The following is a 17304-nucleotide window of genomic DNA, read 5'->3' on the forward strand; positions in this document are numbered from 1 at the left end:
GTCTTTGTTCTGGTTGAAAACCATTTTGGCTGTGAGCATTCCTAAGGGAGTTTGTGTACTTATTGTTGTTGTTTTGTGATTGGGATTTGGGAAGGGCGAGAAGAGGTTCCTTTCCCAGAGACCAGAGCTAGATAGGTTCAAAAAGACATAAATCTAGAATTATTCCTAGTGCTGGCCATATGTTAGAATTAGCTGGAAAGCTTTATAATAAAAATACCCACGTTTGGGCTTAGAACTCTGGAGGTTGGGACCCTGGCATCCAAACCCTCCAAAAGCTCCCAGATAATTTGGCCAGTGCTGTCAGGGTTCAGAGCCCCCGTTTTAGAATTTTCTAGTAGGGATACGGCGTAGGTCATTAGCTTTGCCGCGTCCTCTCAGGGAGCTGTGGCCTAAGGTGCTATTCAAACCTCAGCGCGCTCGGGGCGCTGTTTAGAATTCAGACTCCCAGGCGACATCCTTAGAGCCTACTAGAAGACCACACTTGGCAGCGTCCAGGAATCTTCATTTTATCCACAAGTAGATCGGAGGGTCACGGTCCGAAAAATTAAACTTTGAGGGGTAACGGTCGTGGGGAGATTAGGAACCGGGTAGGGTTGGTGCAGAAAAAAGATTTGTGAGGACTGACCCCCCCCTAAATTCCTGTTATTCGTTGGCCCTTTACCCTGGGCGGTTTGGGGCCTGGACCACTGAAGGTCTGTGAGTGTGCCGTCTGTGAGTGTGCCAAGGTGGGTGGCGCTGGATATAGTTGGCCCCACATTCCAGAAAGTTCCCTCTGGACGGGGTGGGGGTGAGGCGAGGGGTCGCCCCTCTTCCCCCAGCCCCTTTGCTCCGCGCCGCCGCCCCCCTCCCGGCCCCTTCTTGGGAAGCGCGGGGACGCTCGGCCGCTGCCCGGGAGCCACGTCCCGAGGGGGGCGGGGAGGGGGCCGTGGGGAGGGGGCGCGCGGGGAGGGGGCGCGCGGGGAGGGGAGGGGGCGCGCGGGGAGGGGAGGGCGCCGCGGCGAGGGGGCGCGGGGAGGGGGCGCGCGGGGAGGGGGGCGGCCGAGGAGAAGGCGCGCGGGGAGGGGAGGGGGCGCGCGGGGAGGGGGCGCGCGGGGAGGGTGCCGCGGGGAGGAGGCGCGCGGGGAGGGGGCCGCGGGGAGGGGAGGGGCGCGCGGGGACGGGGCCGCGGGGAGGAGGCGCGCGGGGGGGGCGCGGGGAGGGGGCGCGCGGGGGGGGCCGCGGGGAGGGTGCCGCGGGGAGGGGCGCGAGGGGAAGGGGGCGGCCGGGGGGGGGGGGCGCGCGGGGAGGGGGCCGCGGGGAGGGGAGGGGGCGCGCGGGGAGGGGGCGCGCGGGGAGGGGGCCGCGGGGAGGGAGCGCGCGGGGAGGGGCGCGCGGGGAGGGGGGCGGCCGGGGAGGGGGCGCGCGGGGAGGGTGCCGCGGGGAGGAGGCGCGCGGGGAGGGGGCCGCGGGGAGGGGAGGGGGCGCGCGGGGACGGGGCCGCGGGGGGGGCGCGGGGAGGGAGCGCGCGGGGAGGGGCGCGAGGGGAAGGGGGGCGGCCGGCGGGGGGGCGCGCGGGGAGGGGGCCGCGGGGAGGGGAGGGGGCGCGCGGGGAGGGGGCCTCGGGGAGGGAGCGCGCGGGGAGGGGCGCGCGGGGAGGGGGGCGGCCGGGGAGGGGGCCGCGGGGAGGGGAGGGGGCGCGCGGGGAGGGGGAGCGGCCGAGGAGGGGCTCGCGGGGAGGGGACCGCGGGGAGGGGGGCGGCCGAGGAGGGGGCGCGCGGGGAGGGGGGCGCGCGGGGAGGGGGGCGTGCAGGCGGGCGCGGCCCCGGCCTCGCCTCCCGGCGCTCGCGGCGCCACCTCCTCCCCACGCCGCCGGCGCGGACCGGGGGCGGGGACTCGCGGCTGCGGAGGCCGAGACGCGGCGGTGCTGGGCGCGGCGCGGCGCGGGGCGGACGGGAGCGCGAGGCCGGCGGCGGGCGGCCTGGGAGCGGGTCCTGCGGCGCCGAGCGGCTCGAGCCGCGGCCGGAGGTGAGTGCGCGGCGCCCGGCCGCCTCCCCGCTCCCCCGCCCGCGCCGCCGCGGGTGTCCGGAGCCCGCGAGCCCGAGCCGCCCCGGCGCCGCCTGCCCCCCGGCCCCCGGCCCCCGGCCCCGGCCGCCGCGAGGGCAGCGCGTGTGCTCCGGGCCGGGGCCGCCGGTCGGGGCCGCGCGCGGCCTTGCTGTTCTGTTCTCCGCTGTGGCGCGGCGCCCGGGGTGGAGGCGGGCGGCCCCGAAGCGGCGCTCGTCCCCGGCGCCGGGGGAGGCGCGGCCGCGTGGGCAGGTGACCCGGGCCGCGAGCCGGTGGCGGGGCTGCTCCAGGCTCGCGCCCGAACGAGCGTTTCCAGCCTGGGACTGTGGGCAGCGTCCGCACAACTTTTGCTCCGCTGTAAAAATAGTCTCCTGGGTTTATACACAGTTTGTTTCACACTCCGTGTGCTGTTTGTGATGATTTCTCTTTTTAAGGTAAAGTAAGGCAATGCCTATTTTGATGGATGTTCTTTTTAGTATCATTTAAGGACCGTCGTGCCGGGGATGCCGTGACGTTGCTGGTCACTTTCAGGTATCTCTTCTCGAGATCTGCATGACCAAACTTGTGTGGCTTTCGCGAGTCTGAGATTTCCTTTGTCTGGTTTGGGTTCTCCAAAGCCCTATAGCTCGAAATCCCGCACATTCCTAGGGATGGATTATTAAGATGTCCCACAGTCTGATGAAATACTTAACAGCTTTCGAGTGACTCTCCTTGACTTATGGCCGTCATGTTGACTCAAATTTAGGCAGTTTCAGTATTTCTGTAATTTTTGGAGCATGAGACCAGGGGAGCGGTGGAATCTCTTGGCGGTCTGGCTCCTCCTGCTTACGCTATAGAAGATTAAGGTAAGCTCATGCACTTGGGAAGAATAATTTTATTTGTAAGTACAACCAGCAATATGGTAAGACATGCTGTCCTTAGGCCAGAACTCAATTTTTAAGATATCAGTGGTCAAAAAGACATTGAATCCCTACGATGTTTAAAGAAAACAGTCAGCTCTTCCAGACGTGTTTTGGTTTTTTTTTTTTTTTAAATTTTTATTTATTTATTTATGATAGTCACAGAGAGAGAGAGAGAGAGAGGCAGAGACACAGGCAGAGGGAGAAGCAGGCTCCATGCACCAGGAGCCCGATGTGGGATTTGATCCCGGGTCTCCAGGATCGCGCCCTGGGCCAAAGGCAGGCGCCAAACCGCTGTGCCACCCAGGGATCCCTGTTTTGGTTTTCTGTGCAGAGGTTATCACCCGCCCGCCCCCCCCCCCCATGGGTTTTGTTATAATGTAGGATCAAGAATGAGAGGAAGGAGTGGTTATGGGGACTAAAGGGGATCAGATGTGGACGACATTGCTCTGGGGAGCTAAGGATGCCGTCCCCTTTCTAATTGTTAGCAATGGGCCGGGTTATTGATGAGGGATGAAAAGATTTTTGTATTTATATTATTTTTTGAGGGGTAGGGCAGAAACAGAAGTGAGGATGGTTGAATGTGTCAGGGGCTATCTGTCTTCAGTTGGCTTTTGTGGCCACTTTCCCCCAGCAAGGAGGAAACTGCTGACCTTATTGAAAACCCTGTGAATGTGCAGACAGGCTTTCTGCGTCTGAAGCACAAGGTAGAAGGGCAGAGCCTGGGGAAACTGCCTCTCCAGGGAGGAGGCTTCTAGCCGGCTGTGCTGAGCAGTGTCCTGTGGCTGGTACAGTAGTGGAAAGGAGCTTGGAGGTGGCGTGGCCCCTAGAGAAGGCTAGCCCCAGAGAAGGGAGAGCAGGAGATGACGGATGAGAGGCCCCATGCCCTGGCTTTAATGTAGTTGTATTGCTTTATTACCTTTTATTTTCTTTTGAATGACCTAAGGTGAGAAAGAACATCCATCGTTTGGATAAGAGAAAAACACTTCTTTTTTTATTGTTTAAAAAACAAAAAAGCACTTTTTTTTTTTTTTCAAAAGTAGGAGAAATGGTCTTGATATGCTTTTGTCTTACCTTAGAAAAGCGTGAGTAGTATTTCATTTTCCTGCTCTCCATTTCCTCCTACAAAAAAACATTCTTAGGTTGTGGTCATTTTCTTTTCTCAACTTTTCCAGTTAATGATGACATCACATGAAAGGACTTGGCTTGAAGTTTCAGAAGTCCTTACCAAGTTCCCAGGGAGTCTGCTTTGTTTCGCACAGTGAATTTCCTACCCTTTGGGGGGGGGGGGGAATCATGCCTTCTCTGATTGTTACAATATTTTGATCTTATTTTTGTTTAAAACCCTTCAGGACTGTGTTAATAGCACTTTCCTTAGCTAAGATTTTGAAGATTAATTAGTCCCCAACAGGAGGAAAATGTACGTCAGAGTATGATAATGATTATACTGATACAGATGGTAACTTGCTATGGTTTCCAAACTTTTTTGATCATTCTCATTAATCTAAAAAACAAAAACTTAAAATTAATTCATTGTTATATATCTGCTATCTCAATTACACAGATGTTTAGCACTCCCCTGTGGTTTTGTTATTTATAAGTCAGGTGCACGTGCTATTACTGTCTTGTATCTCAAGGTCCATAATACTTCTTAGAGTTGGATTCATGCTTAGTGGCAGTAGAGGTAAAACCCTATTTCATATACTCCTTGAATTGTGAATATTTTTGGCCTGTTTCTTGCCAGATCTGATTATATCATCATAGGTTTTACTTTGGGACATGGTTCATGCAGAACTGAAGATGTGCCTTCCCAGCAGTGGGCCTGTGTTTGCCCATGCTTATGTTTATTAGAATGACTTTAATTTGTGCTTTTTATATGAATCTTAAAGCTTCTTAGCCTCTGGAAGGTTTAGTCTGGTTATAATTTGTCAGTCCACCTCTCTGTGCACAGTGCCGAGGTCAGAGGAGCTCCTCAGGCACCTCACAGGTTGGGGCCATGTGCCTTTCAACAGAGAGACTTAGCATGCAGGTCAGTTTCTACTTTTATTAGCACTGTTGATATTTAATGGTCGTGTAATAGAATTAGTAAAATGGAAGATGGTATAAGATCCTTAATATTATTAGTCTACATATAATATAGTTTCAAGTTTTTTTTTATGTAATAGTTATATCACTATGTTTCATGGATACAAATTAACATAACTTCTCAGATTTTCTTCTCCAGCCCTGTGGAGCATCTTCCATTACCCTTTGGGATGCATGTGCCCTGTTGGTGGACTCAATTCTTGTAACCTGACAGCCATAGACAAGGGATAAATGAGTGGGAGTGACTGTGTCCTTATAAAACTTTATTTATGGATTCCCACATTTTAATTGCATGTGCTATTCACGTGTCATGAAATATTCTTTTGATTTTTTTAACCATTAAAAACTGAAAAACTAGGCTTATAGGCAGTGTACAGAAACAGGTGGCTGGCAGGATTCAGCCTTTGGGCTACAGTTTGCCAACTCTTGAACTAGAGGAAAATTCGGGAGTTCCTGCCAAAATGTAGTCTTGGCATCCATGTAGGAGGTGGCCTTTCTTCAGAAAATTTCAAGTGCTGGAAAAAGCACAATGGAATTTGGTTCCTCTCATTCATTTTCAGTTGTCCATCTTGCTCTTTGGTATTTTCAGTATGTGATACTAAACATGCAAATGAATTTTTAAAATATGAGAGAGAGAGAGAGAGAGAGAATGAGCAGGGCTGGAGGGCTGGGGGAGGGGCGGAGGGAGTGGGGCAAGCAAGGAACCTGATGTGGAGCTCCATCCAAGGGCCTGGAGATCATGAGCTGAGCCAAAGGCAGCTGCTTAACTGATTGAGCCACCCAGGCACCCTGTCATGCACACGGATTTTAAAAGTTTTTTAAGAAAATTTTTTTGAGGTATAACTGACGTCACGCTAGTTTCAGGAGTACAATGTAGTGATTCAGCAGCCCTAACCCAAGTCAGTATGTATTGCAGAAATGACCACTACAATTAATCCAGTTAATGTCTGTCACCACAGTCACAAAATTCTTTTCTTGTGAGAACTTTTAAGATGTACCCTGGTAGCAACTTTCAAATATGCAGTACGGTATTACTAAGATCACCATAATGTTTAAGTTTTTCCTTTATAAACTGCCAGCTTCCAGAGCTGGGGAAACATGATGTTTGTAATTGGGGGTTGGGGAAGTAAGAAGAAATTCTCTGCACTTCCTGGTAAGCTTTTAGAGCAATTTCAGGAGAATGCTGTGGACCTGGTCATTCAATGCTAATGGCTTAGAGCAGGAGTTGAAAAACTTCTGTAAGGGGCCAGATAATAAGTATTTTAACCGGTTGAGTCCTCATAATAACCCTATGAGTGGATTTGGATCAGCTCATCAACTCTGTCTGGAACCAGAGACAGCTGTGGCCCTCAAGGGAGCTGGGGCGGCTGTGTTCACAAAACAGGGCTGGCATGGCATGCTCACCTCTGCTTGGGGACATTCTTGGGGCAGGGCAGAATGTTTTTAAACCCTCAGAAAATTGTTGGTGACCGAATCCTTCATCTGCCCTGAGCAGGGCGTCTCAGGTCTGTTTGCTCAGTGCAGAGGGACTTCTGGGCTTCCTGCTAAGCCTCCTGCAGAGTCTCCGAGATCCAGGTGAGGCCGTTTTGGAGAAGGAAGAAAGGTGGGGCTCTCTCACGGAGAAGCTGTATGGTTTCCGCGGCGGTCACGTTGGTCTAATGAGCTGTTCTGACTCGATTGCTCTTACATACAGTATCTGCCTATATGATTAAAAACCCCCATGTGGAGGGGCCCCCGGTCCGTAGAGCGTGTGACTCTTGATCTCAGGGTTGTAGGTTCAAGCCCCATGTTGGGTATAGAGATTACTTAAAAATAAATTCTTGGGGCACCTGGGTGGCTGGCTCATTTGGGTAAGCGTCCTGCTCTTGATTTCAGCTCAGGTCATGGTCTCAGGGTGGTGAGATTGAGCCCCACGTCAGGCTCTGCACTGAACGCAGAACCTGCTTAAACTTCTCTAGTTGTCTCCCTCTGCCCATCCTGCCCCTGCTTGAGTGCTCTCTCTTAAATCTTAAAAAAAGAAGAAAAAGACCTATGTGGAAATAAGTAAACAAGAGAAAAAAAAAAGTAAATCAAGGGGCCAGTGTATTTGGCAGGTTGCTCATTTTCAGGTGCTTTTCTTAAGTAATTAGAGGTTTTTCTTCTTTTACAAAAAGATTTTTTTTTTCTAAAGATTTTATTTATTTATTCATGAGAGAGAGAGAGAGAGTGAGGCAGAGACACAGGTAGAGGGAGAAGCGGGCTCCATGCAGGGAGCCTGACGAGGGACTCGATTCCGGGACTCCAGGATCACGCCCTGGGCCAAAAGCAGGTGCTAAACCACTGAGCCACCTGGGGATCCCCTACAAAAAGATCTTTATCTTACATGCAAATAATAATTTTAACCAGTAGGTTGAATTTTTAAAATGAAGCCAGTAGGAAAGAATGTGCAATTTTTTTTTTTTTACATTTCCTATTACCAAGAGACATTTAATGCAGAAACACATCACTTTATTTTTCTCCAGGGAAGCCTGGGGGTTCCACAGAGTTCAGCTGATTTAGGTTAACCATTTTTCAGTGTGTCAGATACAGTCAAATACGAGACAGAACCCATTCTGAAGCCCCAGTTACAGTGAATATTAACATACCTGATGCAATTGTCTCCCACCCCTGCCGTCACCCCCTCGGCCCAGAGAACTAAGGTTGGGGAAGGAGAGTGTTTGAAGTACCTGACACTTGTCAATGATGGCTCCGAGTTACCACCTTAGCCTTCATCATTTCCTACCTGTATCTGGCCTTTTGTTTTCAGCAGCAGAGGTTTCTACAGTCCTGAAAGTCAGTGCCAAAGTGCCCGGCTGCCCTCCCTCGTGCTCACCTCCATAGCCAAGTGGCCCTGTGTCCCTTAGGAGCCCCAGGCTCTCCTGTCTGTGCCCTCTGGGCAGTTGCGTGGCTTCCTGGCCAGCCAGGTGCTGGGTCATAGCAAGGGGCTTCTGAGACCAGGCTCATGTCGGGCTTCCCAGAACCTCTCTTTTTCATAATGGGGTCCTGGTCTGGGGTGTCTGGTGCCGTGGTGGCAGCGGGGAGTCTGCCTTAGGTGATGGCAGTTACTGCTGCTTTATTGACAGCAGAGTCAATAGGACGAATGCATAAAGCTGGTTCCTTATAAAGTAGAATGATGGTGGAAGGAAGACATTCATCACCTTTTCTTTATGAAATGGGGAAATGACTAGATCTAGAAATGATTTCTTATTCATCTTTCCATCTCTAATAGTCAAATTTATTGAGCAATTACTATGTGCCATGTGTGGTTCTAAGCACCTCTCATATCTTAACTCATTACATCCTCACAATAACCTTGTGAGGACAGTGATGCTCAGATAGGTCCTATGGCTCCTAAGAGGTGGAACTGGAGTCTGACACTGGACAATGGGTTCTAGAGTTTATTCTTTTAACACTGTCCTGAGTTGCTTAGTGCTAGCACAGCACCTGTCTCAGGATAGTTGGTCAGTACATTCTAATTGGCTCAAGGAAGAGTTTTGAATGATCATCAGAATACTTACCTTGAAGTGAGAATTGAGATTTTTTATTGTTTTCAGGCTTGTAGTATATCCATCCATTGACTTCTATCTGCTGGAATAAAATAAACACTCTTACATGGACTCCATCTAGAAGTATATTGTTAGGGAATTAAGTGTAGACGAAGATAGGCTTTCAAAGCCCTAGGTAAAAATATATTTTTTAGTAAAGGGTGCTGACAGAACTGGCTAGCCGTCTCTCTTTCTCTCTCTCTCAAACACACACACACACACACACACACACACCAAAACCCAATATTTTTTGGATTTTTTACTCTTTACACCAAAAGGAAACTCCAAGTAGATGGAAGATTTAAATAAATATATGAGGCCATGGGTATGTTGAGAGGAGATATGAGTAAATGTGCTTCTAAACTTAGAGTAGAAATGTCTTTTTAAGTGTAAGCAAAATCGGGATTGCTGGGTGGCTCAGCGGTTTAGCGTCTGCCTTCAGCCCAGGGCATGATCCTGGGGTCCTGGGATCGAGTCCCATGTCAGGCTCCCTGCGTGGAGCCTGCTTCTCCCTCTGCCTGTGTCTCTGCCTCTCTCTTTCTCTGTGTTTCTCATGAGTAAATAAATAAAATCTTAAAAAAAAAAAGTGTAAGCAAAATCCAGACATGATAAAAGATTGACAAGAGTAGGTTGTTTTAAAAACATCACCAACAACCCAAAACTATGGGCAAAAAATTCAAAGAAAAAGTGAAAAAGTCAAAGAACAAATGAAAAATTGAGAACAAAAGATATCCTCGTGAAATACCAAAGATTTAACATACAAAGAGCTCTTACAATTCAACAAGGTGAACACCCAAGTTTGAAAATGGGCAGAAAAGGGATGCCTGGGTGGCTCAGTGGTTGAGTGCCTTTGGCCCAGGGCTTGGTCCCGGTTCCAGGATCAAGTCCCACATCGGACTCCCCATGGGAAGCCTGCTTCTCCCTCTCTCTGTGTCTGCCTCTCTCTTTCTCTCTCTCATGAATAAATAAAATCTTTAAAAAAAAGGGCAGAAAGTATAAAAACACATTTCACTAAAATGAACCAATAGCCAATAAATGAAAAGATGCTCATTTATGCTAAGAAGTATATTTTTTAAAGTAGGCTCTTTGCCCAATGTGGGGCTCAAACCCATGACCCCAAGATCAAGAGTTACATCCTCTATGGATTGGGCCAGCCGGGCACCCCAAGAAATGTATTTTAAAACATCATTACTGATGAGCTTGCCAAACATCAGAAGTTTTATTTTGGTCTTATTGTGTGAGAAAACAGACATTTCTCTCTACTAGTGGGAGAGTAAATTATTGGAACTGCTTTGGAAGCCAATGGAATAAGATCTATCCAAAATTTTTTAGATGACTTGAATTTATGAAAGTTGCAAACATAGTAGATCCCTCACCCACCCATCCCTTTGTTTAGTTGTCACGTCTCTCTGACAGTTTCTCACTCTCCTTGTTTTCCATGATTTTAAATTAACACTTTTTGAATATAGAATGGCCCTCAATATAAGTTCCTCTGAACTTTCCTCCCCAGTGCATCCCGTTGGGTGGTCTGTGATGTCTGTCCCACTAGTAGTTGCATTCACTTTGATCACCTGGCTAAGGCAGTGTCGTCCAGGGTTTTCTACTCTTTGTGCTTTGTAATTTGCTAAATGTTTTGGAGGCAATAAGCTCTATCAGTTTTAAATACCTATGACCCAGCAGGACCACTTCTTGAAATTTTTCTACAGCTGTCTGTGATTTATTCCATCGCTTGCAAAATGGGGGCGATTAGTGCCCCTCAGAACTGCTGAGAGGCTTCAGGGACCGCTGTGTTGGAAACACTTGAGTGCCTCACATGGAGTAAGCTCCTTGCTGGTTCCTCCTCCCTTCCCAAACCCCTGGAAGCCAGAGGTATTTGGAATTCAGAATTTTGTCAGAATTCAGAAGATAATAAGATGGACTCATTATATATTATGTGACAACCCCAGCAGGATCTGTGGAGCACCCTGTACTTGAACACTAATCTTTCTGCAGCAAGACATATGAATATTCACACAAAGGGAGAAAGATAAAGACTTTAAGTAGTTTTGGGTAAGTTCTGATCAGACCTTGATCTGAGTTCAGGTCAGGTTTGGTTGCTATGGGTAAGTTTTTAAAACTACCTTTGGGCTCTTAGAACAATTTGGATTTTAGGATTGTGTGTTGGGGATCGCACACCTGGATAGGGGTTTGCAAACCCAGGTGTGGATGTGAAAGGGTGTTCGTGGCAGCATTGTTGGAAATAAGCCAAAAGGCCCTCTGTAGGAGGTTAAGTAAACCTTGCACACAGTGGTGCCCATTCAGAACTTTGAAAAGAAAAGAGCAAACTAATGTGCAACCAGGAAAAGTGCGATAAGATGTATGACTAAGTGACTCATGACATTACAGAACAGTGTGAATGATCTTGTTTGGATTTAAAAATATGTACGTCGATGCTTGTATAAATGTCAAGAAACATGCAGAATGATATCTAGGAGAGTAGCTGGATATTAGAATCGCCTGGGAGCACTGAAAACTACCAATACCTGGGCCCTTCTCTACCCATTGAATTGCAGGTGAAGGATTGGGCCGTGCCTCGGTTCCAGGTGATGCAGGAGTCCGTGAGGGTTGAGAGCAGCTGGAATAGAAGGATGCTGCCGTTAGAGGGGAGACTTCTCATTTCACACTTGACTGTGTGGTCTTTCTCCCCATTTGTATTTGTAGTTTTATACATATTTTTAAAGTTTAAAAAGAGTAAAAAAGACTTTTGTGAGCAAAATCAGATATGAGGGAGTGGAGACACGTTTTCAGCAGGTATATAGAATTTTCTAGAAGTTTAGTATTTCTGAGCATTACCTTTAATATATATAGTGCTTGCTGATTTCAACTGATATTTGATTTTTAAAGTTTCTTCCCCCTCTTTCATCTGGTGAGGAAGGCACCAGCAGAGGCTGAGGTCAGGTCTTGCTTCAGAATTCTGGTGGTGCTTTATTTCAGGCAATTCCAGAGATTGCTCATTTATCCCCATGTAGCCTCCCGCAGAGGTCTCCTGGTGACACACCTAGATAGGAACACCTTGGGGGGAGAGCTGGCCCTGTCAGCTCTTCCCTATTCTTGCTCGCAGGAATTGAACCTGGAAGCTGAGTCCCTGGGGTCTTCCCTCCCTGTCCCCTCCGGTGCCCCCCCCCACCCCCCGGGGCCACACCTGGCATTGAAGCGTACCTGTTCTCAGAGATGGCCTTTATTGTGCACGCTGCCCTCCCTCTGATCAGGTCCTGTTCTGTCTGGCTCAGCAAAGCCTTTTGGGAAGGTCGGCTTTCCATGCTCGGCGCACAGTGCTGGTACCCGGCCTCCCGGTCTCGGGTTGAAGCCCGAGACAAACCTTGTAAGCTGCGTCTGGGATTCTCTGGACAAGGGGCTGCTCTCTGCAGCTGTGTTGCTGCGGTGGCCGCGCTGCGCGCTGAGAGCAGCAGCCATTCTGAGGAGGCCTGGGCCAGCGCCTCTCCTGCGGGCAGCACCGTGCGTGTGTACAGCGTGTGTGTGTGCGCGTGCGTGTGCGGAGTGGAGGGGTCCACGGTGGGCCGTGACTTAGTGGGCATCTACACTCCCGGGTGCTTTCTGGCTTTGCTCAACAAATGCTTTGACTGGGTGTCATTAGTGATTCTGTCCAGGGGCGAAAACCCCTTCCTTGTTAGGTCTCAAATCAAAAAGAGCTCTTCGGGGAACAGTGAGAAATGGTTTTTCCCCCCTAAGGTGATGTGGAAGCATTTGATATTTGCCGTCTCTGTTCAAACAGGTGATTCACGTCAGCCTGTACTGGAGTGGTAAGTGCTACACTCGCCCTAACGTTTGACAGCGGAGGAAACTGACGCGCATGAGAGATTGTTACCTGCCCGAGGTCTCGGGCCACAGGTGCTGGGGCTGCAGGACACGCTCACTCCTGCGAGCCTGGCCTGGGGGGCTCAGGCTGTGCTACTTACACGGCTCTCTCCCGCGGGATCGTGTGTCCAGGCAAAGTGCCTTCGTGTCGGCTGTGCCGGCGCACGTGGTCTACTCCAGGCCCAGCGCTGCTGTACAGAGGCTCATGGGCTTGTTCTATTTGGCAGATTCTCAACCAGCCTTTGAGATGATGGGACTGGGAAACGGGCGCCGGAGCATGAAGTCGCCACCCCTTGTGCTGGCTGCCCTGGTGGCCTGCATCATCGTCCTGGGCTTCAACTACTGGATCGCCAGCTCGCGGAGTGTGGATCTGCAGGTGTTTTGCTTGTATTTGCATGGGTGTCAAAGTATTTAAAGTTGCCGGGTGCTGGGGTCAAGGGGTTTGCTGTTTGCCACCCCCTGAGGCATTCCGTCCAGCATGCGTGTACTTCCTTTCGTGAGTTTGGGGCTCTAGGTACCCTGCACTCAGCCACGGGCTAGACTCTCCACGCCAGCTCTGCTCTTGGCTGGGAGAGGACCTCTCTGTGATTTGGGATTGCTACCGGAACAGCCGCCTCTGCTTGTCCTGTGAGTGAATGATTTTTAGTCCAGCTGTGGGGGCCGTTTCTGGGAAGACGGCTTGCTTCGGTACACAGACCACAGCCCGTCGGGCCCCCCAGTCCACGCTAGACCTCAAAGAGTGGTATTGGAAATGCATTTGGGTGACAAGTGTGAGAAGTGTGTGCTTAGATGGGCCAGTTGTTAAAATCATCATGTAAGGAAGGGTAACTTTAGCTTTCCCATTATCACTGCCTATCATGGGTCCGGCAGTGCTGAGCAAGGACAGAGACTATGGTCAGGCAGTTCTGACCCCTCCTCTCCATGGGGCCTCCCTCCTGGCCTCCCATATCCCATCTGCAGCCTGCCCAGCCACTTAGCAAAGAATCCTGCTAAATCATCCCCTCCCCCAGCATCTGGTCAGGCACCTACTGCCTCTCCTGTGATGTCTGAGCTCTTCGCCTGCCTTTAGCCAGAAATCCCCCTGCTCTTGAGGTCTCCCCTTGATAGTCTTCCTCCAGTGACCCCTCCCTCTGCCATTGGCTGTAAACTCTTAGCTGTCTTGGCTGTGTTCGGAGTGGGGCCGGTTCTCTCCCCTACTGCATAGACGTGACCCCTATTGCAGGAGTCTTGAAGGAAGTTTTCCTTTCTGTTTTAACAAGTATCCAAATGATTTTTCTTCAACAACACATTGTATACACTATCTTCTGTACACAAACCTTGTAGGTTTGGGACTTCATTTTCCCCATTTCCCAGGTAGGCAGATCGAGACACAGAGAACGTACAAGAGGCCTGAGGATTTGAACCCAGTCTTTCTGAGGGCAGAGCTTGGGCTCTGAGCCATGAAGCCCCATCCCATGTGAGGTCATCTCAGGCTTACTCACCCCGGGGGGTGGTGCTTTCGTGTGAACTCCACGGGAGCCCGTCCTCTGGGCACAGGTGGACATGGTGTCCAGAGCAGGAGAAATGAATCTGTTGCTAGAAGTTCTGTCTGCCAAAGAGTTAAGTGCTTTGTCATCAGCAGGAGGGAAACAGAACTAAATATTTGAGCACCTGGTAAAGCATGAGGCACTTTATGTACTCACGTCATTTCAGCCACCCAGAGCCCCTGGGAGGGCTATGGTGGTATTTCCTTGAAGATTAGCAGTGGTGACAAAGAAGCCCAGACAAGTGACTTCCTCTACTTATAATACTGTGTCTCTGGGAAAAACTGTTGTAGCTTCTACACCATTGACTTCCAAGATGGTTCATAACACACAGAACTCTTTAAAGCACATCTTGGGAGGAAGTAGACTTTATCGTCTAGGAGGAAGGTTTGCAGAGCTTCCATCCGGCTCTGCAGGACCTGCAGAGGTGGTGTCTGGCAGCAGCCTGGGCCTGGTTAGGAAGGGGAGTGGGCTGGGAGCAGGGGTGTGTGGGGTTGGGGAGGGGCCCTGGGGGAGGGACCCGCAGGGCTGAGTGGGAGCACCCCCCCACCCCAGGTACTGTCTCCTGCTGGTGCTGAGCCCTGAACCCCCAAACTGGCTTCTCTGTCCCGGCCTGGTCCCGGGGTCAGCCTGGGTTCGCCCTCACCAGCCGTGTGTGGTGTCCCCCTAGACCAGGATCGTGGAGCTGGAGGGCAGGGTCCGCAGGGCGGCCGCCGAGAGGGGCGCCGTGGAGCTGAAGAAGAACGAGTTCCAGGGGGAGCTGGAAAAGCAGCGGGAGCAGCTCGACCGCATCCAGTCCAGCCACGACTCGCAGCTGGAGAGTGTCAACAAGATCTACCAGGACGAGAAGGCAAGGCCTGTGCCCTAACCCCGTAGCTCCGCTCCGGTGCCAGTCGAGACTCCATTGCACTCCCCTCGCTGGGAAGATGCAGGGCCGTGAGGGGTTCATGCGATAATGTGGTTCTGGCCTCTTCATCAGGCTGTTGCGTGTTAGTTCTCCCCTGGGTTGGACGTTGGGTCCCCGCATTATTTATTTTATGCTTGGCAGTTTGAACCTCTTAATCCCCCCACCTCGTATTTTACCCATCCCCCCCACCTCCAGACAGCTCTCCATCCATGACACATTTTGTTTCTTGTTTTTAGATTCCACATGTAAGTGAAATCACAAGGCATATTTGCCTCACAGATTTATTTCACTTACCGAAATGCTGTCTAGGTCCATCTGTGTTGTCACAAATGGCAAGGTTTCATTCTTTTTCATGACTGAGTAATATTCCCGTGTGTGTGTCTGTGTGTGTACACATGCGCATGTACCACATCTTTATCCATCTATTGGTGGGCGCGTGGGCTGCTTCCTTGTCTTGGCTGTGGTGAGTAATGCTGCAGTGAACATGGGGTACGTATCTCTATTTGAATTAGTGTTTTTTTCAGATAAATACCTAGCAGTAGAATTGCTGGATCATACGGTAGGTCTACTTTTAATTTTTGGAGGAACCTTTTCCTGCTTTCCACAATGGCTGCACCAATATACCTTCCTACCTATGGTGAAGGAGGGTTCCCTTTTGTCCACATCCTCAGCAACACTTGTTATTTCTTGTCTCTTTGATTTTAGCCCTTTTGACAGGTATAAGGTGATAGCTCTTGTGATTTTTCATTTAGAGAATACTCATTTGCTGAGTACTTTATCATATTCACAAATGTGTATTTCTTCTCTGGAAATTGTTCCAGTTTTAATGCTGTAGTAAAGTGCATCCTAATTTTTCTTCACTTTGTGGGTGACGCTATTTATACTCCATAAATCCCCCATAACGGATTTTAGAATAGGACCTAGACATTGCTCATAGCATGTACACAGACATAACTCCTTAAAGCACATTTCTGGGAAAAAGTAGAGTTTATTCTCCAGGAATAGAGTTGGTAGAAATTCCATCTGGGCTTTGGACGTGCAGAGAATGTGTCTGGCACCCGGCCCCTGCCCAGTTAGGAAAGGAGAGTGGGATGGGAACTGGGGAGTGTGGGGTGGGGAGGGGGCCCTGGGAGCAAGGGACCCGCAGGGCTGCCCACAGGGCCTGGGCGGAGATGGGCTCCCGCGCTGGGCAGTGTAGGGTAACAAGCCCATCCAGCCTGGTGGAGCGCTTCCTCTGTTCCTGGCTGTGGCCTGGAACAGGATTTTTACTCGGAACCTCTGGCTTTTCTGTGTTTTTACTTTAAAATTTTTTTCTTTTTGAAATAGTAGTGATAGAAGATAACATGAGTGTGTGGCCGTGAGTCATGTTTGCTTGTTGTGCTTAAGTGTTTTTGTTTTCTTAACTCCATCAGTCTACCAGATGCTTCTGAAATTCCACTGCCCTACGAAACCCAAAATTCTAGGAGTGATAATCTCTCTGTTCTCCCCTAAGCTTCTGGATCATTCTGTGTGTTGCATGAAAGTGTGGGTGTACCTTTTGGGTGGGGAGAAGGAAAAAAGATTGCTGGTTAATTTCAGCTCATGGGCATTCTGCTTTGGTGTAAGTTTGCGCTAGTTTGGCTCCAGACCCCATAAAATGGGCCGCAAACAACTGGGTTTCCTGTACAGGTGGGCAGACTCCTCAGAGAATATGCTGTGCACAGAACCGTTTGTTCTAGAGAATTCCTGGTAATGCGGTCCATGAAGCATCCTCCCACAGGCGAGTCCTTGAGATAGAGATGCTGGTTCACTGGAGTATAATCCGATGTGGAGATAAGAGCTCAAGCTTGGCATTCTTTGAAATATGGTTGACTGGCTGTTCCCTGAAAACCTCTCCCTATATAGGAAGAAACCGTTCTTAATGCTTGTTTTATGGTTTCTTTTCAAACGGGGGCACGATGCAAGGTCTCAGCTCTCCTGCCCCACCCATTCAGGAACTATTTGGGGATCCAGGGGGAGGAAGTCTCTTAGAGTTGCAATAAACAGATACTGAAAATCCAGGAGTCCAGGTAAAGAGGATAAAATATGCATTTGAAAGACAGACAGCCAGTCACTGGGGAAGAATGAGAGTCCCTTTTCATTTGGACTTTTTAACCCTTAGAATATGTGATAGAAAGTTCTTCTAATTTTGGGGTGGGACTGGGGGCGGGGGGCTAGTTTCTTAGCTTCAGGAAGATTTCTGCTATAGCTTGGTGTAGTGGTAAAAGGCACGGGGTGTCCAGTCAGGCAGAGCTAGGTTCAGATCTTGTTTTCCTTAGCTCCATGATTTTAGGCAAGTCACTTAAATTTCTTGGTCTGTTTTCTCAGCTCTTGAGTGAGAATAACAGTAGACTCCCCCTTGCAGTGTGAGGATTCAGTGAGATAATATTTATAGAGGGCTTCACACAATGCTT

The 17304-nt window shown here is 50.1% G+C and overlaps 1 protein-coding gene across 7 annotated transcripts in view; it reads left to right on the top strand.

The window, feature by feature from the left end:
- Window positions 1-1874: 1874 nt before the first annotated feature.
- Window positions 1875-17304, top strand: part of GOLM1 (golgi membrane protein 1) — a 69149-nt gene continuing 53719 nt past the window's right edge. The window contains exons 1-4 of one of the 7 annotated variants that reach the window (XM_077904884.1): window positions 1909-2004; window positions 12360-12387; window positions 12670-12818; window positions 14636-14815. In XM_077904884.1, the coding sequence (XP_077761010.1) occupies window positions 12690-12818; window positions 14636-14815 (309 nt within the window). In that variant the 5' untranslated portion in view covers window positions 1909-2004; window positions 12360-12387; window positions 12670-12689. Of the gene's footprint in view, window positions 2005-2322; window positions 2475-2623; window positions 2886-10527; window positions 10637-12359; window positions 12388-12669; window positions 12819-14635; window positions 14816-17304 lie in introns of those variants that run through there. The other 6 variants (XM_077904883.1, XM_077904882.1, XM_077904891.1 and 3 more) reach the window with 6 other exon arrangements.

This window comes from Canis aureus, chromosome 1 (genome assembly GCF_053574225.1).
Source record: "Canis aureus isolate CA01 chromosome 1, VMU_Caureus_v.1.0, whole genome shotgun sequence".
In the NCBI taxonomy this organism is placed as follows: Eukaryota; Metazoa; Chordata; class Mammalia; order Carnivora; family Canidae; genus Canis; species Canis aureus.